This window comes from Ictalurus furcatus, chromosome 10 (assembly GCF_023375685.1).
Source record: "Ictalurus furcatus strain D&B chromosome 10, Billie_1.0, whole genome shotgun sequence".
Lineage (NCBI taxonomy): Eukaryota > Metazoa > Chordata > Actinopteri > Siluriformes > Ictaluridae > Ictalurus > Ictalurus furcatus.
In genome coordinates this window covers 22,638,027-22,663,127 of record NC_071264.1, presented here as the reverse complement: position 1 = coordinate 22,663,127, position 25,101 = coordinate 22,638,027, and the positions used below count along the sequence as shown (strand labels likewise).

Here is a 25,101-nt window from a genome sequence, read left to right as displayed (position 1 = left end):
ATAATCCCTGGGTGGAAAACAGACACTCAACAGATTTCTCTGATGAGGCATTAAAACTCGCCAAAGATCCAACCATCTGCTGGAGATTATTGAGTCTGTCTATAATCTCCTGCTCAGTGTGACATACATGGCACAATGCCATACTATATAACAAGAATTTATGTCAATAAACACAGTCCTAAGGGATTGAAATGATGACTCATGGTGCCTCTTTCCAATTTTGTGGTGTTTAACATGTATGAAAGACCCAGCTATATGTGGCTCTACCATAGTTGAGGGCCTCTGGTGCAGTCCATTTTACTGGGATCTGTTTCATGCCGCCAGTTGCTGAATACACGCCTTCCTGTTCCACGCGCGACATGCCAAAATCACTGATTTTCACTACACTCTTCTCTCCTACAAGACAGTTCCTCGCTGCCAGGTCCCTGCACGAGAGACAGAGAGAATGTGATTGATAGACCATAAAAGAAAGGGAAAGACAGAGCAAGACAAAGACAAGCAGAAATATACAGAGAGGCAGACAGGCAGATAGAAATATAGACAGAACATTATAAGATGAGATGAAATAAAGGGAAAAGAGAGAAAGGCAGAAACAGAAACATTGACAGATAGAGAGGTGCAAAAAGTAAAGTCTGCTCCTCTCCTGCAGAAGAGTTTCACCTCTGTGGTTATTATTTTTGCTTGCAATATATTTTCAAATTATTTTAATTAGTTCCATTTCCAAATTCTAAACAAATTAGTATTTGAAACCATCCTGTCCAGGGTGAAACAACTGAATGAACAAGGTATACAGCGCGAGCAAACAATATGCTCCTATGTTAATGAACATGGCCTTTATTGGTCCTGTGAGCTTCATATCGGACCATTCGCTCTTGTGACTTTTTCTTGGCTTCTGCGGGATCCCAGAGCTGATACACAGCTTTAAACCAAAGTCTTATGATATACAGCTATATAGAAAGCATTATTCTCATTTACTCTCATTCACTGCATGACTTCATAATAGATTTTGAAAATAAAAAGCTGGTCGTCTAGGTAATCATACCCTTTCCTTTGTAAAGTTTATGAGCAGTTATAAATCATGTTCCTGTTTAGCCCAGTTTGGTCCCTGCCAATTCCCACTCATTAGCTAATTCTCCCCTACAGCAACAGGTTGTTGACTACCCCATGCTTCTGCGGAGACATGTGCACATAGATGTAGATAATGAATGTAGATGCTGAATTAGTCTCTGTTGCTCACTGCTTTCATACATCAATGCCACAGACACAGAAATAGCGGTGGGAATTGCCTGTAAGCCAATGCAAGCCTATTGAGAAATATATTGAGAAACACCCTGATAAAATCGGTTCTCACTGCTGCTTAATGTTCAACCTACTTTTACACAATTAGATGTGTTACAGAGATCATATATTTCTGCACATCACAGATTATATAAATGAAAATACAAAATACAAATACACAATGCAAATGTTAGAAAGGAGTGAGATATAGATTAATGTAAATGTATGGTAGGACAGAAATGACATAAAACCTATCAGTCCTGAACAAGTATTTCTGATGCTTTTCAATCTACTAGCATGTATTAAAATGACAATAATAATAGTCTAAATATAGTTGAAAGCAGTGATTAAGGGGCCAAGCACTTTCTGGGTCTACACCTTAGTGTAGGAGAAAGACCAGAAGCCACTGGGACCTTCAGCACTTGTTCCCAAGGGGATATACAAAATTTCAAGCCATTGCCTCACTTCCTGTTTTCAGTAGCCACCCTAATTTGCAAATAAACTAGATGCTTTTTTGTTAACAATAAATAGGTGGTAGAGCGGGTTGTCCATGAATCGTAGGGTTGGTGGTTCGATTACCAGCCCACATGACTCCACATGCTGAAGTGTCCTTGGGCAAGACACTGAACCCCAAGTTGCTCCCGATGGCAAGCTAGCACCTTGCATGGCAGCTCTGCTACCATTGGTGTGTGAGTGTGTGTGTGAATGGGTGAATGAGACACTATGTAAAGTGCTTTGGAACCGCTAAGGTTAAAAAAGCGCTATATAAGTGCAGACCATTTACCATTAGTTTGGGGTCACTACGTAAAAGCATTGCTGAGAAATGCCCTCAGTTCCCGTTTGGGGACTTTGCTATCAGATTTGTTTATGTGTTATTAACAGACCATCCTGCATATCAAAAATCAGGGAAAAAAAATGTTCCCTTTGGAATGGTCTTATGATGCGATTATGTTGTTGTGATGATTAGACAAAATTTGTAGAAGTAGTTAAAAAAAATCATAATGGTGGAAAATCCAATATGGTGGGGAAAATATGGTATACACTGCACTTGGCATGACCCAAAGGAATCGCATTTCTATGCAGTTGCATTGCAGAGTTATTATTGCAAACATGTGTCCAACTTTGTCCTGTTCATGCTGCAACACCGTGTAATTGCTGTGTTGGTGGCTGAGACTGTCTTCTATCACTGTGCCACATTTCATAAAAATCATACAAAGAGTCTATGAGCTGTCATAGATTACCATGTAGATGAACAAGAATAAGAATCAAACATACTATTTGGTGCTTGGCCAATAATAATAAATTCTGATTCTGACAATCTGTCAGAAAGTGAAAAATTGGGAGAAAATCAAGATATAAAATGTGTAGTGTACATCTCATATTAAATGTTTCTCTCTTTTCTCTCTCACTGAGGTCTTCTTCATAAATAACTACTGACCGATGGATGCACTTCTTGCTCTCCAGGTACTCCATGCCAGACGCCACATTCTCTGCCATCTTAATCAGCATCTTTGGCTTCAGGCTTTGTCCCTCTGAACGGAGGAAGGACAGGAAGTCTCCCCCTGACAGTACAATTTTAAACACACACAATGAAGTGACTGCTACTTTAACACCATGAATACAGGGATATCTAAGACACACCTCATTACCTTGCACCAGCTCCATGATTATATAGACGGGCTGTTTCTGCGTGCAGACACCAATGAGCTTCACTATGTTTGGATGGTCATACTGTTTTAGAATCCTTTAGAAACACAGTGGAAGATTCAGTCACAGGTTGAGTGTGTGTGTGTATGTGTGAATGAGTGAGTGAGTGAGTGTGTGTGTGTGTGTGTGAATGAGTGAGTGTGTGTGAATGAGTGAGTGAGTGTGTGTGTGTGAATGAGTGAGTGAGTGAGTGAGTGTGTGTGTGTGTATGTGAGTGTGTGTGAATGAGTGAGTGAGTGAGTGAGTGAGTGTAAGTGAGACAGTAACAGAGTGAGTGTTTATACCGAGCTTCCATGAGAAATTTATTTTTGAGTTCTATGGCGAGGTTTTCACGGCAGGCTTTCACCGCCACTGGTGTGTTGTCTGAGCGCAGGCGGCCACTGAACACTTCACCAAAGTTCCCCTTTAAGCAGGCGCACACACACACACACACACACACACACACACACACACACACACACACACACACACACACACACACAAATCTCAATCAGTTTAACTGGCTAAATAAATGCCACTTGTTGGATTTGCTTGTACTAAAACTACATTCATAATGAGCAAAAATGAAGAAATACTGAAACACACACTGCTGACATTAATGATCACCATATAATTGGCATGGCCCTTTGTAATATTATAAAATGTAGCACTTATAATCATATTAATGCTTGTCATTAACACAAAACACACAATTGCTCTCATCTAACCCTAACCTTAACCCTAGTGTAAGAACTGTATTCACATACATGTCTGCTCTATTTTGTATTTTTATAAATGGCCAATGCATAAAACAAGAATGCAAAAAAGAATATATTTTTCCCTTTTTTTTTCTTATACTTGAGACTGAGGTCAGCTCTAAAGGCTTATGGTGTTCCCTGGTCTACTAATGTGTCGTCTCATCCACTTTGGAAGTGGCTAGATTCCAGTACCTTTTCAAGAGGCATGGTCTCCAGGGTCTATAATTCCATCCTGTTACAACAGTATTCTAGTGTTCCAGTTACCTGCTTTTAGGGAATTAGGGGTTAAACCTGACTGGGACGTGGTATGGGCCAGGTGTTTTACTACCTCCAAGAACCTTGCACACCAACTGATCGACAATAAAATAATAATATAATAAAATAAAACCAGGTCCATTCTGGGAAACCCCTCTCATCCATTGTATGTTGAGCTGTGGCAGATGGAGGTGGAGAGCACCTTCAGCCACAGGCTCATCCCCTCCAGGTGCAAGACAGAATGCATCAGATGTTCTTTTGTGCTAACACCTAACCACCCCCCCTATCTAGACCTTACTTTACTACAGTACATATATGCTGCTACACTGCTGTAATATGGGTACCCTGTTTTGTACTATTTGCACTGCTTACACATCACTGCCTCATAGTTATTGTTATGTCTACTCTGATTATACCATACAGCTGCAATATGTATATAGAATTGTGTACACTGTACATATCCAATATGTACATGGGCTATTTGTATAGTGGGACTGTACATTGTTGTTTGTTGTATCTAATGCTCATATGTATATATAGTTTGTCCTTATGTCTATACATATTTATACATCTTGTATATACTGTTTATATATCCTTGTATTCCCTGTATCTCTTTTTTCTTCATCTGTCTTGCTGCTGCTCTGACACCCTAAATGCTCCATCTGGGGATTAATAAAGTATTATCTTATCTTATGAACTTATTAACAGGGCAAACATTACCCCAAGTTTATTGCATAAAATGTAGGTTAGATCTGATCCTTATAGGCATGTTTGCAATAAATCTACAGTTGGCTCTTATATACACATGTTTTGGGAATGCCCTATAGTGGACATATGTATGCACTGTCCTTTCGGACATTTTATACTTGGAGATATCCAAGGATCCCCTGCTCTTCCTGCTATTGGATGACTCCACACTCCAGCTAAACATACATCAAAAAAGGATTTTACTAGCAGCAGGCACCGCCACCACAAAGCTTTGGGTGGAACCATCTACTCCTACACATTCGATTTGGTTAACATACTTCAGAGACATTGCTTTGTTGGAGGGTACCACCGCTAAGCTCGACTGAGCAAAGGATAAGACTATTCAAAGCAGGCTAGAAATCGCCATGGTGTTGTTGGACAAATTAAAGTCTTGACCTCTCTCATTTCTTTTACCTACACAATCACTTTTATTTCAATATGGGCAGTATTCTTGCCATCTGTCTGTACATAGGCACAAGATTTGCATTCTTTGTTCATTAACATTGGAAAATAATAAAAATATTGAAGAAAAAAAAAAGAATATTCTTTTTTCCGGCTGTTGCTGACGAGGCTGCTCTGCTGATATGAGGCACCATGTGGTAGGCTGTCAGTGCAAAACACTGCACTGTGTTCAGTGCGTTCAATTGAGATGGTACTAGATAACCAAGTTCAAAGTGTATAGTCTTACTCATTTCACATACCACTTGCACACTGTTTTCGTGTGTCCATAATAATCAATAAATATATCTTGCCCACAACACCATGCACAGCAGCCTCCTGTACGTGAAGCATCTGCTTTGTCTCATGTCTTTTTTTTTTTTACCCCTTTCAAAATATTTAAGCATAATCTTTGTTTAATTATAGAAATTCTGTAAGAGAATAGTCCAATAACATTTCAGAATTTGTTCTGATCTTTCATCAACAATCTGAATAATCATTCAATTAAAATTAGTGCAAAAGTTTGTACACTCCTAAGACACAAAACAATACAGATGTAGCAAAAGTAACAAAATAGGTCAAAGATTATGTTAAGATATTTATGATATTTAAAGTTAGATGAATATTAACAAACAACTTGTATGCCCTGCCTTTGCCTTTAGTCATAGTATATCATGGTATGATCATGGCAAAAGGTTGACTTCTTGCATTTGGTTCTTTTCTATTATTATTATTCACTCTAGAAATTGGTTTCTGTGTTAACATTACTAATCTTCAGTTAAGTGAGGTCCACAAAGCAGAAATGTGTCAGTTATTATACTAATCACAAAGTTTAATGTGTACTACATCAATCACCAATTTTAATTCCATTAGGCTATCCTTCCATTCCATTCTAAAGCAAACGAGTGGCAGCTTTTTCCCCCCAAGTGCCTGGCAGTTACCATAAAACCTTTTATATACACTATAAAGCCAAAGTTTTGTGACCTGACCATACTTTTTGAACATCCCATTCCAGATTTAGTTTCCCCTTTGCTGTTACAATAATCTTAACTCTTCTGGGAAGGCTTTCCACTAGATTTTGGAGTGTGGCTGTGTGGATTTGTGCTCCTTCAGCCACAAAAGCATTACAGAGGTCAGGCACTGATGTTAGGTGAGGAGGCCTGGGGTGCAGTCAGTGTTCCAGTTCATCTCAAAGGTGTTCAGTATGGTTGAGGTTAGGGGTCTGTGCAGGCCACTTGAGATTTTTCAAACCAACCATGGCAAATCATGTCTTCATAGACTTCGCTTTGTACACAGGGGCATTGTCATGCTAGAACTTGTTTGGGCTCCTTAGTTCCAGTGAAGGGAATTTATAATGCTGCAATTTCTGTACAAAGATATTCTAGACAATTGTGTGCTTCCAACTTTGTGGTAAAAGTTTGGGGAAGGACCACATATTGCCAGAGCTATATTTCCCTGCAGTTCTTGCCTGTTTTCCCACTGAATCTAAGCAGGGTTGAGCTTGGCTAGTACCTGGATGGGTGAGCTCCTGGGGAAAACTAAGGTTGTTGCTGGAAGTGGTATTAATGAAGCCAGCAGGGGGTGCTCACCCTGTGGTCTGTGTGGGGCCTAATGAAAACAGCACTTTCGGATGAGCCGTTAAACCAAGGACTTGTCTCTCTGTAATCATTAAAAATCCCAGGACACGTATTGTAAAAGAGCAAGAGTATAACTCCAGTGTCTTTCTGGCCCTTCTCTATCATGGCCCCTAATAATCCCCCTCTCTGAATTGACTATATCACTCCCTCCTTACACTAATAGCTATTGTATGGTGGGCGTTCTGGTGCACTATGGGTGCTGTCGCATCATCCAGGTGGATGCAATATGCTAGTGATTGTTGAGGAGATCCCCCCTACTATGTAAAATGCTTTCAGTGTCTAGAAAAGCACTATATAAATGTAACTAACACATATGGGTGTGATGGTCAGGTGTCCACAAACTTTTAGCCATATAGTGCACATGCAAAACAATCCCTTCCAAAGCTACCGAGGTCTGGAGCTTTGTGGACTCTTAGCTAGTTAAGGCCATTATTGGAATATGTACACCACAAATTCATGAGGTTTGATCTTGAATATGTATTTGCCCATGTTAAATATGTGCCTGTATGTTGACCCCTTCCATGGCCATAATTATGAAAACAATAAACAAACAAGCAAACAAAAAAACAATCAGCCTCTGACTGATACAGTGACACCACAGTAAGAAGGTTTATGTCATTCACATTAATCTAATTAATGACTATAATTGCTGGTGGTAAAATTGCCTTGGCCCAATGCTGGGATACTTAACATGGTAACGAATGGCTTTTGAAAGGCATTACATGGATGGCTCACTTACTCAAGACATCCACTAGCATCTTTAAATGGCATTGCTGATAAAGAGCCCTTATTGATCTGTGTACTTACCCGCCCAATGCTTTGGCCAAGGATAACGTCATCATGCTCTAGGCACCATTTGTCCTTGAAGATAAGACATGAGAGAACCCATAGAACAACAGAATCAGAGGGGATGATGTAGTAAGACACTAAATTAACCAGAGTTTTTCATCCTCAGCCAGTAACAGGATGCAGTGCAATATGACAAAGCTGGCTCCGTACTAAACATGATCCTTGCAGAAACAGAGTTTTACTGAAAGACATATTGTTTCTTAAAGCTGAGGTGTCAAAGTATGTTACAGACAGAAAAACCATTTTGGCCAAAAGTTGAATGTCAGAATTCAACCACAGCAGGATTTCCCAGACCAACACACATAAGTAAATCCACTAACCAATCAATCAACCAATCAATCAAGGCAAAAGGAAAATCATTGTTGTTGAGAGTTGAGTGTTACCCTTGGGATGGGTCTTTTCAACACTATATCTGTCCTCCTAGTGACATTTTTGTTGGAGTTGAGAAGGTAGTTCATGAGCAGTGGTATAGAGTGGAAACCTTCACCATCCAGACGATACATACCCTATATGCACACACAAGCACATACACATGACGTATATTAATGGTTTTCATACAGCAAACTCCAAAATTAAATTCATACACCCTTTTCTCTAATGTGGCTGATTAACCAGGACATGTTTGTTCTAGCACACACTTGTCTCGAAAGTTATGTATTCTCAAACAGCCTCGCTTTTGTGGTTTCTGGGACTGTACTGTTATATATCTAAAAAGGTTAAAAACAAAATGTGTCATATAGCAAAAAAAAGTGAGAGGCAATAAAGGCAACTGCACAGGACTGATGTTATTGTCACAGGACACTAACCAGTTGTTGTAATTGTGTGGCAAGTCCACAAAGGTTTATTGTTTTGCACTGGATGTCTTCTGACTGAGGACTGTGCAGTAGCAATTACTGAACGTGCCATTTGTTTTTATGGATGAATAAGGAAATGCTCTACATAGGATAAAGTCTGGGCTGACCACTTCAGCCTGTTGACACACGAGACCCCCACCAGAAAAAGCTGAAGGAAATGAATGAATGTAAAGTACTTCACAATTACTGTACATACTCTACAAGCAAAAGCACGGTGAACGAGCTGTAGGCTTTCAAATCTGGATTTTACAGTTTACACTCAAAAATTAAGATGATAATGATTTCAGCAGCATTGAATTGTCCATAACAATCTGGACAAACTTATGTATAAGCTCTATTATGGTTGGCTCAATTAGGAAAGTTAGGATAATGACTATCTTAGTAGTAGTAGTAGAAATTTCTATAATTTTACTTGGAAGCCAGATCAATTTAAAATATTTTTCTCTTACTCATACAATTGCAATCAAATTATTCAACACCCTTTGTAAATCAGGTTTATAGTCAAAATTTAGAGACTTTTGGCTATTTACAATGAACAAATCAAACAAAAGCAACTGAAATAGTTCAACACAATGAATGCAATGAGTGGTTTCCCCAAATTCAACTGAAAATGCAAATTTTCGAATCAAATCAAAATTATTCAACCCCCTGAATAGAATCCCTCACAACAGCACAAATATGCAAAACAGGTGTTGTCTCAAGCACATCTCATGCATCTAATCAAGGGCTTCATTAGTTGCACCAAGTGTGCTTGACCTGGAACACATGAAATTCCTGAACTTACTAGGGGCAGAAAATAAATAAAATACCTACATGGGGCAGAAAAAGGAATCTATCACTAGCTGCAACCAGATTTCTGAGAAGGCAGGTTGTGAAAAAACCTCGAGAGACTGCAAAAGACCTGCAGCAAGACTTGGTGGCAACAGGCACTGAGGTTTCAGTGAGCACAGTAAGGCGTGTATTAAACACAGAAGGTTTCCATGACAGAACTCCAAGACGTACACCAGTACTGACCCAAAAGCACAAGAAAAGTCACTCAAAAGCATATAAATATGCCACAGAAGTTTGTTCTGTTCTGTGGAGTGATGAAACAAAACTGGAACTACAAGGAGAAAATGTCATGCCATCTGTGAGGAAGCTGAAACTTGGGCTTCATTAGACCTTCCACAGTCACCTGACTTGAACCCCATAGAAAATCTCTGGTGGGATTTGAAGAAGGTGGTTACAGCACGCAAACCCAAGAATATTACTGGACTGGAGGCCATTGCTCATGAGGATCGGGCCAAGATTCCTCAGGAACGCTGCTAGAAAATGGTGTTTGGCTATGCATCTCATTTGCAGCAGGTCATAACAGCGAAAGGGTGCTCCACTAAGTACTAAAGATGCTTGCCATGAAGGGGTTGAATAATTTTGAAAATGGAAAAGTCATTATAAGATGTATTTTCAGTTGAATTTGAAGAAACCACTTGAATGCAAACTTAATTAATTAGGCACATAGCTGTCAAGCAACGTGATCAAAGTGTGACATTCACTGTGTGAGAAAATCCCACTTAGCTCCCATGGTTTTAGACATCTTTATGCAAATCGACAGGTTCTGGTGCCACTAACTCCTAGAAGCAGCAATTGTTTAGTTTTAGTTTATTTAGGTTGGCTGGTGTTAGCTACCATCATGTTTTATTTATATTCTATTGAACATAAGAATAGACAGTGAGGAGACAGGTGGAAAATGTCTTAGTAAATGTCGCAGGGTTGTACTGCATCATGTCTCACACTTCTTTTATTATTGAACATATTTGTCCTTACTCGTATAGGAAATGTGGTTCACAGGTTTATGGCATATTTTTATGTTTGAAGTGATTTAGATGATAATACTATTCTACTATGTTATGAAACTGTTTCTATACTGATGTTGCCACTGTGTGAGTGTGAGGATTTACACATGTACTACACAGGATGCATCATTAACCATGACACAGGATGCAACGCATTCTAAGACACGTACCTCTGAGTTCTGAATGAGGAAGTGGCGACACTGTCCAGCCCAGTGCACAGACAGCACATACTCCTGTTTGCCCTGGCTCTGCCTGACCAGAAAGTCCCCATCATTCTTCAGCAGCTCCTGGACTTCAACACGTGGGATGGCACCATGGTACCAACATTGCTGAGTCAGAGGCTTCTCAATCTCAGGCACAGGAGACAGAGCCGGTGGCACCTGGGAGGCATCGTAAAACACACTACTCTACACAACAGGACATGAACGGGCTACATTAGCAGACTATATTAGCATGCATTACAATTATTTGCGAGTTTTGCTAGTTCTGCTTTTAGGATTACAGATAAACAAGATTAAACATTGATTTTGATGACATTTCCTCATAATCCTCTTACAATTTCTTTCTAATACTACTGTAAAGCACTTTTACCTGCTCTATTTTGTTCAGGCTCTGAGTTACTGATCAGAAGGTCATGGGATCAAGCCCCAGTACCACCAAGCTACCACTGTTGGGCTCTTGAACAAGGCCCTGAACCCTCTCTGCTCCAGGGGCACCATATCATGGCTGACTATGTGCTCTGACCGCAGCTTCCTAACAAGCTAGGATATGCGAAAAATGTATTTCACTGTGCTTTAATGTGTACGTGACAAATAAGGGCTCCAACTTCTTCTATTTAAAAGACACCAGAAAAACCTCCCTTTGTATTGGGTACAAAATGCTGCAGACAGAGTGACATAGTCAGAATAATAAAGGTACTGTGCCTGTTTTGGTGTCTTTTACTTGACTATCAAATTTCAGTGTCTGAACAATTTCCATATTGTTGATTAGGATCAACTGATGCAGGAGTTTCTGGCAGACAAAATATAAAACAAGTGGTAAGACTGCTTTCTGTTTTTATGTCCCATAGTTATAGACTTTTTCTAAACAAGACATTCATCACAAAAGACTCAATTTGTATTTATGCCTTTCAACTACCATTTTTATTGTTATTTGTATGAATGCGTTTATGTCATTTTATTAGCTTTTCAACTCATGTTTAATTTGAAAAAATTTTTTATACATGGCCATAGTTTTTCTCTTTTTTGTACTATTATTTAAAAGTAGCTTGTGCCCCAGTCTTATTAGTTAGTTAGTTACATTTATATAGTGCTTTTCAAGAGACACTCAAAGTACTTTACATAGTATGGATAGTGTGTAGCATCCACCTGGATGATCTGATGGCAGCCATAGTGCGCCAGAACGCCCACCACACACCAGCTATTAGTGGAGAGGAAAGAGTGATGTAGCCAATTCAGGGATGGAGATTATTAGGGGTCCATGACAGATAAGGGCCAATGGGGGAATGTCACCAGGACACCAGGGTTATACCCCTACTCCTTTACAAGAAGTGTCCTGGGATTTTTAATGACCACAGAGGGTCAGCAACTCGGTTTAACGTCTCATTCGAAAGACAGTGCTGATTTTACAGTATAGTGTCCCCATCACTATACTGGGGCATTAGGATCCACACAGGGTGAGCGCCCCCTGCTGGCCTCATTAATACTACCTCCAGCAGCAACCTTAGCTTTCCCCAGGAGGTCTCCCATCCAAGTACTGGCCACGCTCAACCCTGCTTAGCTTCAGTGGGACACCAGGTGAGATATGGCTCTGGCAATAGTATTATTACGGCAAGAGAAGAAAATTATAAAAACGGCTTACTCACAGTGTACTTGGGTTTGAACAGGCTGCTCAGGTGGTTGATGATGCTGTCCATGCTGGGAACCTTGAAGTCTTTGTCACGTTCCTTAGAAGAAGAAAAAAAGAAAGACATGATATGCTGCATGACATGTTTTTGTACTTGAGATAAAGAGAAAACTAAAGGTTTTGCAGATACAATATGGTCAGCCAAAAAAACCCTGCAGAGTGCTATATAAGAGCCGACAATTTTTTATCTCACTGTATAATCAATCATGCTTGTTCATGTACACCGAGAAAACCTCATACCATCCCTTGAGAGAGAAGAGAGCACTGTCTAAATATTCCATACATAATTAGGTATCCACAGCCTTTTTAGGAACTTAACAGTAAGACTTCAGCCCTCATTCTCTGCCTCAGTAGCTTCTCTTTGGGGAAGATACACAACTCTGTCCTAAACTAATAATGGAGGGAACGGTAGACAGTAAAGGTTGTGTAAGTCACAGTCTTGAGGAAATACAGCAAACAGAAACAATATCCTAAGTAACAAATTTATCTGTAGAGGATTCAGCAGTTCTGTGCTGCAGAAACAATAAATCCAGGGTGCAGTCCAGTGCCAAACCCTTCCAGCTAATACAAATCTATGGAATGGGTCCTTTTTTAAGCTGTTGATGTCACTTTGCTGAAACACAGTGCAGCTATAAAGGTTACGTTTAATGCATCAGGGTCTCGTAAATGCACACTGCACACGTAAATGCCATATTTTCGTCTTTATCCAAGCAGTGCACTACTACATCCTGTTACTATGATTCATAACGATCAGCTAAGGGCAATAAATCTTCAGTCTTGACAGAAAAGTCAGAAAAACTTTCAAGCAAGCCCAGGAGCTATATGGCCTGGCAAGGTTACATAATTTAATCCGAGCTGTAGGGCAATGCATTAAAAGATTTAATATTTCAGTAGTTAAGGTTCTCCACTAGTGACTGGAAGAACTGCAGGAAGATCCATTGTCAGCTGCTTGCGCAAGACCCTTAAAACTTATTTTCTCAGCTCTATGCCTGGATTAGGCTCGGTATTTAGGAACTTTGGAATCAACGCGACTGCCAAATGGATTAAAAAAAAAATCCTACTCAACTGTGAGAAAGGTCTTCATATTAACCAGGTATGGTTTAATGCAGGGGGGTCAAAACTTTCCATAGTGATGACTAGATGAAAAAAATAGGAGTCACTGACCACAGGCTATCTTGAATAATAAATCTGTTGAAAATATAATAGGCCTGACTTTTGTGCTTTATGAAAATAATAATGAATAATGAATGAATAAATGAACAATACGAAACTGAAATCATTTACCAATCATCCTCTGACATACATACACACACCCATTACTATCCTGAGCTTGGGATATTGTCTGTGTGGAGTTTTGTGTGCTCTCCCCGTGTACACAGGGTTTATCCCCAGGCTCCCATCTCCTAAAGGCCATGCTGGTAGGTGGATTAGCTACACTGCACTGCCTCTGTGTGTGGAACAGTGTGCAAACGTGTGTGTGTGTGTGTGTGTGTGTGTGGTGTGTGTGTGTGTGTGTGTGTGTGTGCATGGCATCCCATACAGGGTGCATCTCGGACAAATATGAAGACAAATGAATGAACGAATGAATGAATATTGTGATATGTAATTACCGATTATACATATTAGATTGTTTACTGATCATTATTTTTTTTCTATTTTGAGCTTCCGTTCCTGTCTCTAATTAGATGTGAGTTTTGTGACGAAGTTAAGGGTTTCTGTTTTCAGTTCAGTCAGGGAGTCACATTATCCTTATGCTACAAACATTGACATAGCTTACTAAAACAAAAATGCAGCCCACAGAAAGTGCAGTATTTTTCAAAATATTCACTCCTGCTATGCGGTGCGATGTACAGCACTAAAACCACTCCGGTTTACAAATGAGTAAAAGCTATGGTATTACTTATGTTTATTCTGAAGGTTCAGTAAAGTTGCTCGTTTCAGATATACTAGCAATGCGACACATAAATAATTGCTGTCGTGTGTACATCTAATGCACAGTGTTGTGTCTCTGGCTTACACCTTAAATTTTAAAAATAATGGACAAAAATCTAGTCATGTTTATAGAATTAAAATAAATGTATTATTCACTGTGGTATAAAGCCTAGATCTAATGCATGTTTATTATATGTGTATATACTCAATTTACTGTATCTATCCATACAAATCAATCATAATATTTTTATAAAACATATTTGTAATATGTTGTCTATATATTCTACAATCCAGTATACTTGATGGTTAATATACTGTCAGTTATTTTCTGTAAGTGACACCCAGACAATACCAAGACTAAAGTGTATGAGAGTGAACAGACATACAGCCTTATATTATTTCTTGGTTCCATAGAAAAATTTGTCATTATTTGCTAAACTATATAATAGATAAGGCTGTGGACATTGCTGCACTGAGCAGACTGCAGTGAAAAGGCATTACATGTATTGAAAGGAATAAAAATGCTAAAAATAATTATTTTTATTTTAGGCATCATTGTTTTTTTCTTGATCATAGTTGAGACTTATGGTCAAGACCATTACATAACAAAATGGGCTCAAGACCAAGAGGAGACCAAGATCAGGAAAAAGTAGTCTTAAGGAATACAGTCTTTAAGTGATACAGTGGTCTTAATAAATACAGTCCTGATTAATGTATAGGTCTATATATAATATGTTTGAAACAGGGGAAGATGAAGAGAGTGGGAATTTTTGTTTTCATTTTTAAAATAATCACATGCCTATTCAAATATGACACAAGGCTGTAGTTTGGACACCCCTAGCAAAAAAAAAAAAACCCAAACAAACAAAGAAAAACAACCCTAAACTGTATATGAATCTGTTTATCAATGCTAAATGCTACAAGGAGTATCAAGACTGGCCTTCACACTCAGTGGGTGGTCAAAAATTTTACATAAAGCTGGACATTAAAAAACAGAGAAAGAACAGTGCAGTCATTATATCATGGATTTGTTTACTGCTACAAAATCCCTATATGACTGTGTCTTTGTTGGAATAGCAGATTTGGTCAGAAATTTGAAGAATGGTATTTGAATAATGGGCCTTGTCATAATGCTTGAAAAATGTCTGGATTAAAGAAAACAATTCCAATTCATGTGAATGTACACCCACTATTTCAATCCTATTCACACATAAAAATCCTGGTTATCAAAAACACAACACACAGACTGTCAAAGGCTTCTCACAGAATCCTAGTGTTTCTGTGCTGTCTAAAGTCAACTGACTTACAGAGGTGCTGGAGTTGAGAGAAATCCGATCATCATCCAGGCCCAATGTTGGTGCGTCATTACTGCCGAGGCTCTGCAGCTTATCAGCCAGCAACCTGCGCTGGGCCTCGAGCCGGGCACGTGCCACCATCGATATCACCACCTGCTGCCTGCTGTCCTCCAGAGCGTTGCGCTTGCTGAACTGGTACACCCTGGTTAAAGGGATGGTAGTACATTAGCATTTTATATTCTGCAATAGTGACTAGAATGATTTGAGTTCAAATCCCAGGACTGTCAGAGAGCCACTCTTGCGCCTTTACACAGAACCCTTAACATTCAGCTGCTATGTGTGGACTGGGTTCTCAAAGTAAGCTCTGGATTCCAAAACAACCCTGACCAGATTAAAGTGGCTAATGAAGATGAATGAAGGGCATAGATGCTAATCAATGGTTATTAAACAGGCTGCTCTTAGATTCTAATAAGAATAAGTACTTTATTAAATGGAGGGGCACTTGGAGTGTAGTTCAGCCCATAGAAAAGACTCATAGACAGTGCTAATGTAAATTGTAAGATAGTATACCTTTTCCAATTAAATATAAATTGTTTCCAACAAAACACAATCATTTCTCAAGTCACCAAACCATTTTTATTTTGTAATAAATATTTTGTGGAATAATACAGGGTGTTGAAAAATATCTGACTGATGGTTTTGGTGGCAGCACAGATGGACTGTGGAATAATTCAGGGCAATTACCTAGTCACAGACTTGTTTACTGTTATCTGATCTTAATGAATAATAACTTTGTAGTGATTAACCTGGAGAAGCAGGACCAGTACAACAGCCAAGTTACTTCACAGCATAATACATAGTCTCACCTCATCATCTGGCTCTCTAATATATATATATATGCCTGAATACACACTGAGCCTGTGACAGATGTTTGATGGCAGTAAGAGTTACAGAGTTAATTACACACAACATTAACTAATTAAACTAAGCAGTAGCCTAAGCAGTAACAGTGCTGGACAGGCATATAAACCAAGACATATCAATATATTAGCCCAGCACTTCACTCCATACAACTAATATTCATGAAAATACTCTTCGCTGTGGGGGAGAGGAACCTCAAATCTCTTTTAAGACACAACGAATTCCTCTGACTAATGTATTATTTTCGCGTAAATGAGTAAATCTTTCCTTAAATTCACACAGCTTAGCAGTGAAAGCTCACCTCTGGCCAGAGTTGTCCAAACTCTCTTCAGCCTCCAGGTCCATCTCCAGCTGGTTAACAGTGGCCTGCTGTGTTCCCAGACTCGCTGCTATGCTGAGAAGTTCCTCCTCGATAGCTGTGAGCCTGAAGCAGCAGGAGAGAAGAGCATGAGAAAGGGTCACTGCACAGAGGGGATACAACTGCATTGTTTTAATACTCGATTATAGGCACTACATTATTAATATAGTTTCTTTAGGCAATGGAGCCACTAACAGATGATAAAACAATAAAACTACAGTAATATAAAACAAGAAATGCACTAAAATGCTGACTGAAGCACACTAAGGATATACCCGAATACAAATACATTAATTGGAATGAACAGATAATGTGTTCTAAACAGACACAATTAAAAACATGAATAGGAAATGCACTATTCGTTTTTTTTTTGTTTTTTTTTTATAGAGAGCATCGGGACTTGGATCCCATGGGACGTAAAAAAAAAGTCACACAAGTGTGAGGTTTGTTTGCACGACAAACAAACAACAGATTCATTAACATGAATGTACAGGATTCATTCATTCATCCTTAGTAACTGCCTAGTTAGGGTCATGATGGGTTAAATTAGGGTACTAGTTTGTCATATTGTGGGATACTGTACCAACTAAATTTGTTAGACTATATCATGGCCAAACGAAAATAATAAGTGCATAAAAAGCAGTCTAATGCACATCTCTAGTTGAGTCAAATAATGAACACAAGTTATGCAGCTGAGGTTGAGGAACTTTCAGAGGCAGAATTCACAGACCATGCTGACAGTGCTGATAGTGGTAGGGTTCATTTGTATATTTTCTTTACAGTTTAGGCCACACCAACTTTGACTTTAAATCCGAATACAGGCACGGATACAGATATTTGAAATTCTAAACTCGGGTAGATATACAAATAGTGTCCCCTGTGTAACACACTAATCTGTCTAGTGAACACTGATGTGGCGGCTGTGGCTCAGGTGGTAGAGCAGGTTGTCCACTAATCGTAGGGTTGGAGGTCCGATTCCTGGCCCACATGACTCCACATACCGAAGTGTCCTTGGGCAAGACACTGAACCAGATGCCATCCAGATGGCAAGTTAGTGCCTTGCATGGCAGCTCTGTTACCATTGGTGTGAATGGGTGAATGAGACACAGTGTAAAGCGCATTGGATAAAAGCGCTATATAAGTGCAGACCATTTACCAAGTGCAAACCATGTGCACTTAAGTATGTAGTGCGTACTTAGTACTTGAATGTGCTTGATACTGATGATAACTAATGTCTGCAGTGAAGGCTGATGAACTAATGTGAAGTACACAATGATCTTCAATGTGTTGTGCACAGTAAGTAAACTAATATATATGGTACCCACTGATGCACACTAATGACTGATGTACACTAAAGTGTATTATTGATGCAACACACACTGAATAGTGCACAGTAAGTACACAAATGGTAAATGGTCTGCACTTATATACTGCCTTTTAACCTTAGCGGTTCTACAAAGCATTTTACACTATTTCTCATTCACACTCACACACCGATGGCAGCAGAACTGCCATGCAAGGCGCTAGCCTGCCATCGGGAGCAACTTGGGGTTCAGTGTCTTGCCCAAGGACACTTTGGCATGTGGAGGGGTTGGGGATAGTACCGCCAACCCTGCAATTAGTGGACAATCCGCTCTACCACCTGAGCCACAGCCACAACATGCTAAGTACACTAATTACTATAATACAAGAATATTCATAATACTGTCTGTAGTGCATGCTAATGCATACTCAAGTCTATACTGTGTGCTGATGTACATTATGTTCATAGCATAGTGGGTAGTGCATACTAATAAACGCCAAGGTGTAGTGCTATTATTTATATTAAATATATATAGTGCACACGTATTCATACTTATACTGTATACACTTTATGCCAATGCACAGTAATGTGTGATGGACTACGATTACTAAGCTGGCTTTCACGGACTCCACAATCCTGCAGTAAGTAAGTGAGACAGTACACACCGGTGTTGTATTCCTTCCAAAGTGAGTTCATTCAATTCCAGCTCCTCAGGCTTCAAACGCTCAGTATCTTCCAACAGACTGCTGTCAAACTCCACACACGCTGGTACTTCCACTCTTGACCTGCGGAAACACACGCACATGCACACACACGCAAACATCAGTGTAACCTGCAGTTTATTAATCCTACTCATAGTGCTCAATCATAATAAATAGTTCATATGATGTTTACCACACTGTTATATATACATGGCCAGTGAAATGCTTTATTTTATACCACAGCAATGCTGAATTCTCAAATCTGCAGTGCAAATGACATGTTTATACTGTATTACATAAGCTCGTTCTAATATGTTCTCAATTCTAGTAACAACATACACAGGGACTTGTATAGCTAATGCTCTTTAAAGTGGATTCCTTGTTAGGTATTCTGTAAGGAGACATTTATTTAGCAGTTTAGGTGTCAGCGCTTTCTAACAGTCAGTGATCGCTATAGTAAAGTCGTCAGGATGGAGATCTTTGTAGTTTCTCTGTAACATCACAATCTGCTTTTTTGCCTTATTATCTTGAAGAGAGAACAAAAATAGACTCTGGTAAGAGTAGGACTCTTTATATCTGACATACCACAAGGAATAAAAGAAACTAAGATTTGTTTCATGGACATTCCACAACATTAAACGCAAAAATAAACGACAAAGCGGACAATGTGTCGTTATTTAACAAAACTTTGCTAGCATTGGCAAATTGCTGTGGTATAAGAAGAATAAAACACTTGATTTGACTTCACATCAGCAACAAACCACCCGGTCATTAATTATTCTTCTATAACAGCAGGTCACGTTTTATTCTTGACGTAATACCCATTAGTGTCATGGATCACAAAATGATAGGAAATAAATGACATTTTTGTGGAACTTCTTAACTGATCATTCTCAGATCCAAATGTGAGTCTAAATGAGTGCTTTATTAAAGGCTGGCAGACTTGGAGGGTAAATATGCCAAGGCTATAGATAAAAGACTAATAGACACTGCTAATATTAACTAAAAAAAAAAATATGTGGTGTGCTACAAGTGTGCAATTACAGTGATAAAGATTTGGGCCATTTTTGATTAGATTTTCGTTTCAGTAAAATAATAAATTAATTTCCGACATTTCTCAATTCACTTATACCAATTCATTTGAAACTATTTAGGATTAGGTCATTTAAATAAAAATAATAACATATAACGTGTTCATTAATGTTTGACTGGCAGTGTACAGTCAATGGCTGTTAACTATCTACAATATGTTGAAACACAAAATTCAGTGCTCCTTCCAACAGTAAGCCCTAAAACACATGTGGAGGCCTTGCCTAGGCCAGAACACATCACTGCTGATTCAAGACACTGAGCCTTCTAAATTAGCAAGGCAGTAAATAACTTTTATATGTATTTTTAATATTCACTTTCTTCCAACTAGAGTAACTCTCTCCTCCTGCACTAGGTGGAGAGCAGGTTCCACAAATATTTTAAGAAAACTGTTTTCTCAATACACCTACAGACAAACAAGCTCAGGAAGGCTGCCTCAGTGCCAGAGCTCTGGAGACGAGTGATGGACAGAAGAACACTGGCTAAGTGCTTAGCTCTAATGAGCAATCCATCCAATCTGCTCCAGGGGACCATGAATGCACAGCAGATTATGCTCGGCAGCAGACCATGCATGCCTCAGCGGTCTCTCTCATGTCTTTCGTCCCTGCGGCTATCAGACTGTTTACCTCCCTGAGCTGAGCCATCTATCAGTCTGTATATGTGAGAACAGCATTTTAAATGATAGTATGTTTTTTGTGACTGTACTGCATTAATGATTTTATAATTCTCTTTATATACACAGTGTTCATACCATCAAGCATTTTCTAGTAATGTAGATGATCACATTTTTTCCAGTATAATTCAGACCAAAATTTAGGCTATATATATTTCACAGCTTTGGTGTCTTTCTAGTGTGTGTGTGTGTGTGTGTGTGTGTGTGTGTGTGTGTGTGTGTGTGTGAGTGTGTGTGTGTGTGTGTTTGCGTGCACTTCAGCGACAGTGTGAGCTTGTGAAAACTCCGTCTGTATGTTTATATCTCTATGCACAAATGCAACAAACTGTCACTGAGCATATGATAGACATCCAGGAAGCTGTCTGGGGGGGTGAAAACCCCCATTAGATGTCACTGCACAGTAGCTTAATTCTGTCAAGCAGCCAAAAAAAAGATGGAAAATCTGGTTTTGCCCAAAATTGTTTTTTTCTGGCTATAATATACTTTCACATCTTAAAGAAAGGAAACCACCAGTTTAACAAATGCGGTAGTAAAAACAGCCCGTCCGCATGAATATGTCTGAAACCTTGCATGTGTGCTTTTCTCATGCAGTAAATATCACGCCTTGATAAGGGTGTTAGAGAGCTATGGGCCATGTGATAATGGCTTTCAGTTAGTTTTCAGATAGCAGCTGTCAAAAAAAGTTCACAATGCTCCTGCACTACGCTCTTTAAATGTGAATTTCTCTTTTTTCACTTCTGGAGGTAATCTTTTGTTTGAAATACATGCAAATAAGGAAATATATTTTGCTTCAGAAAAGTAGGTTTATTTGTTTTGTTAAGAGTTATCTGAAGCTGCCCCACAGATCCGTCCAGCCATCAATTTTCTATGCCACTTATCCTACACAGGGTCACAGGAAGCCTGGAGCCTATCCCAGGGAACTCGGGGCACAAGGCAGGGGACACCCTGGACGGGGTGCAAACCTATGGCAGAGCTCAGAAATCGCTCACATAGATTCAGTACAAGACTATAAGCTTTCCACCAAAAGAATTTATGCCCGTCTCCTCCAAATATCAAGAACTGCAATTATAAGTGACATAGAAATTGGTGTATATGTACTGGACTGAGACGTGGAATGAGTTGGATGGATCATTTAAAGCACACCTATTATAGTTTTGAAACGTGTCTAATTTTGTTTTAAAGCTCTCATACAATAGATTTACATGCATCCAAGGTCAAAAACACTTTAAATGTGCTCATAATTTAAATTGCAGCATTACCTTTTTCCCCCCACAGTGTCACAAACGACTCGTTAAATGATCCGTTCTGAAGGATTCCTTCTAAACTCCTCCTTTCAGAGAGCATACTCTGCTCTGTTTGGTCAGATGTAGCAGTCTGTTGTGATTGGTCTACCGTTGTCAGCGAGCAGCCAATGAAGACCAGAGGTGGGGCATTTTGTTACAAACCTAAGTAGGTTTGTGTAGGAAGTAAGTCTGTAATTACTAATGACTCATTTCAGCTGTTCAGAATCGGTTCCTTCTTTTGGGAGTCAATAGCACCGTCTGTCATGCATGATGATTTTTGAAATGTTGCAGACGTTTTTACATTCCCATACAGCACTATAACACACTACATGACAGGTAATATTTAAAAAACCATAATAGGTGCACTTTAATGACGATAGTGTGGAATGAAACTCACTGTCTATAGTAGCACATTATATCAAGAAGAATGTCCAGTGAAAACATCGAGTTAATGTCAGTAACCATTAACATGAGAGTGTCGTGGCTTTAATGTTTTTGTTTTCATTTTGGTTCTGTTTCAATTCTAGTCTCTGCACGTGTTCTGGTTTTATGTCCCTGTTGGTTTCAACCATGTCTCATTTGTCTGTTGTAGTCTGATGGTTTTATTTTGGGACAGTATTGTCATTGTGACCAATACCAACCTTGGAAACCAATACAAACTACTTGGCACACCACCATATATACGCCACCAACTGTCTTTTCTTTGACGTTTGGCCATTTTCACACAATGTCTTTGTGGCACCATCAAGACTTGCATTGAAGGCTTGTGCCTTCAATTTATACACAAGTAAAGCTTTACTACTTGCAGTACTATGAAAAGTATGAAAATGCTTTTAGTCCATTTAAAAAGGATTATTTAAAATTTGCCACGTTTCAAACTTTTTTTTATTTATTTGAGCACAAAAACCCTAACCCGTATGAAAACCCTAATGCTGTACAAATACTAGTATATCATGTACACACTCAAACATTATTTTATAAGCCTATTTGTTATCAGTCCTTAACAATGAAGTGAAAAACCCCCTGACTAGAAAATAGCATTGAAAACAGTACAAATTGAACATTGAACCAAGTTCCTAATTGGTGAAGGTTGACTAGTCCTGCTGAATAAATTTACAGTAAACAGAGGAACTCAGAGGGCAGAACAAAGCTCTACCTGTTCTGCTGAATGAAGCTTTCATACTCTCGGTGTGGTTCGATGGCTTTGAGGGCACTGGCCATCTCATTATGAACACACACCACTTCATCCTGGAGCAGACTGGACAGGTCAAAATACTCCTGCAGAATCTCCTTCCTGTGGGGGGGAAAAAAATCACAACTTTGCTCATTAAGGAGTCTCAGACACATGCAGAGAGACCACTTCTCATTTTTCCTGGTCTTATGGGAGACAGTGAGCTAACGACACACTGTCAGAAAGAAAAATAGCAGAAGTTTGAAGGGGTTCTCATGAGAATTTTGCAACCTTAATCATTTTAAGAGCTTTGTGTACTTCTTTGAATTTCAACAGCTTGGCCAAAGCAAAAGTGAAAAATGTCAGTACGAACATGAGTTGTGAAATATGGAATATCTGTTGTGAAACATGGCTGTCATTCACAGCCACAGTAAATTCCCCCTAAGCATTATTCTCAAGCATAATGCATGTTTATCCTCACAAAGACTGAAGGTCTTACACATAAGGTGCATGTTTCTTTATGAACAGGCCTGTATGATGTGTACGGCAGCTAAAAAGAACATTATCACACTCAAAAAGGGTTTTTAAACTGATACTGTAATTGATTGTTTACTGTATGGTATTAATCTATAGTAAATATTTTATATGGAAGAAATACACTGAAAAGATATGTGATGTTTTAGCAAAGAAATTCCAAATATATTTGCTGTATGTCAAAATGCATCCATCCATCCATTTTCTGTACCGCTTAGCCTACACAGGGTCGCCTGGAGTCTATCCCAGGGGGCATGGGGCACAAGGCAGGGTACACCCTGGATGGACTGCCAATCCATCGCAGGGCACATTCACACATACATTCACACACCCATTCATACACTACAGACAATGTGGACATGCCAATCAGCCTACAATGAATGTCTTTGGACTGGGGAGGAAACACACACAGGGCCGGAAGGAATCGAACCCTCAACCCTGGAGGTGTGAGGCAAAAGTACTAACCACTAAGCCACCGTGCGTATATATATTATATGGAATAGTAGATAATATAGTAAATATAAAAGTAATATGTCGTGAAAAAATAGGAAAAATATTTTTTTTTAATGTAGGTATGGAGTAACAGTTACTTTGTTACTGTATTTTAATCTGGTTTTTATGTGTCATTACCTTACTTTCACTTTACATCTAATATAAATATATAATATAAATAGGTATTTAGTATCACATGGCTTCAATAAGTTTATCTAAAATCTAAACTTTAACCGATGTGACATCAAGAATAAGACCTAATACCCATTATCCAAAATCCCTCTGTGACTATTCATGTCTCTACTCACACAGCATTCATGTAGCTTCTATGGAGAAAGTGGTAGAACTAATAAATAAAATTAGCACACCTAGACAGACAGCAAGATGCATGACTGCACAGTCCCTCTAGGATTCTGTGATCACAGAAATGAATACAAAATCAAGCAAACTGCAATATTCTGAGGATCTTGCCGTTTTTATAAATTACCGCAGATTTGGGCCAAGACGCAGCATGTGACATCATCAAAATGCGCATTCAGCCAAAGCCCTCTTTGGTGCACGTGCATCGATCATCATTACAGCTATAAGGTCTCATTTACCAACAAAAATCACTGTGAAAGACTGTGCAAAACAATTCAGTGTAATTGCAATTCCACAAATCCAAGTAGTTTTCCACAGATCAGCACAAAAAACTTTGCAAGCTGCATCACAAAGTTTGAAAAAAACCTGCAGTAAAATTGAGCATTTTTGTCTGCAACAACCACACAAAAAAAAATCTGCAAAATCCTGTACGGACTGCATCGCAAGATCTGACCTTTCCTCTATAAACATGATTTAAATTAGAACTAGGACGATGATAGCGCTAGCACAGCTGCAAATGTAAACATTGTATTTTGACTCACAGAATGAGCACCATCTCCTCCTGCAGAGTCTGCAGAGCTGTAAGCAATGCCGGCTGGCTCCGGCCAAAGTGCTGCTGATGATGCACCTGAGCCGCTTTCACTGCCAGCACATACTCGTTGTGGTGTTCATGAAGTTTCAATGTGGCTTTGATGTAGCGCTCCTTGGCTTTCTCACGATCTTTGTCTAGATGTGACACAGAGAAATGCA

The 25,101-nt window shown here is 39.1% G+C and overlaps 1 protein-coding gene across 4 annotated transcripts in view; it reads right to left on the bottom strand.

The window, feature by feature from the left end:
- The window catches only part of fes (FES proto-oncogene, tyrosine kinase), a 46,769-nt gene that overhangs the window by 4,908 nt on the left and 16,760 nt on the right, over positions 1 to 25,101 (bottom strand). Inside the window, exons 5-17 of one of the 4 annotated variants that reach the window (XM_053634502.1) lie at positions 24,894 to 25,077; positions 22,951 to 23,088; positions 18,714 to 18,833; positions 16,689 to 16,811; positions 15,479 to 15,668; positions 12,199 to 12,279; positions 10,505 to 10,741; positions 8,032 to 8,154; positions 7,607 to 7,660; positions 3,270 to 3,388; positions 2,928 to 3,022; positions 2,717 to 2,840; positions 268 to 425 (exon numbers count right to left, since the gene is read on the bottom strand). In XM_053634502.1, the coding sequence (XP_053490477.1) occupies positions 268 to 425; positions 2,717 to 2,840; positions 2,928 to 3,022; positions 3,270 to 3,388; positions 7,607 to 7,660; positions 8,032 to 8,154; positions 10,505 to 10,741; positions 12,199 to 12,279; positions 15,479 to 15,668; positions 16,689 to 16,811; positions 18,714 to 18,833; positions 22,951 to 23,088; positions 24,894 to 25,077 (1,746 nt within the window). The remainder of the gene's footprint in view (positions 1 to 267; positions 426 to 2,716; positions 2,841 to 2,927; positions 3,023 to 3,269; positions 3,389 to 7,606; positions 7,661 to 8,031; positions 8,155 to 10,504; positions 10,742 to 12,198; positions 12,280 to 15,478; positions 15,669 to 16,688; positions 16,812 to 18,713; positions 18,834 to 22,950; positions 23,089 to 24,893; positions 25,078 to 25,101) is intronic. The other 3 variants (XM_053634503.1, XR_008386908.1, XM_053634504.1) reach the window with 3 other exon arrangements.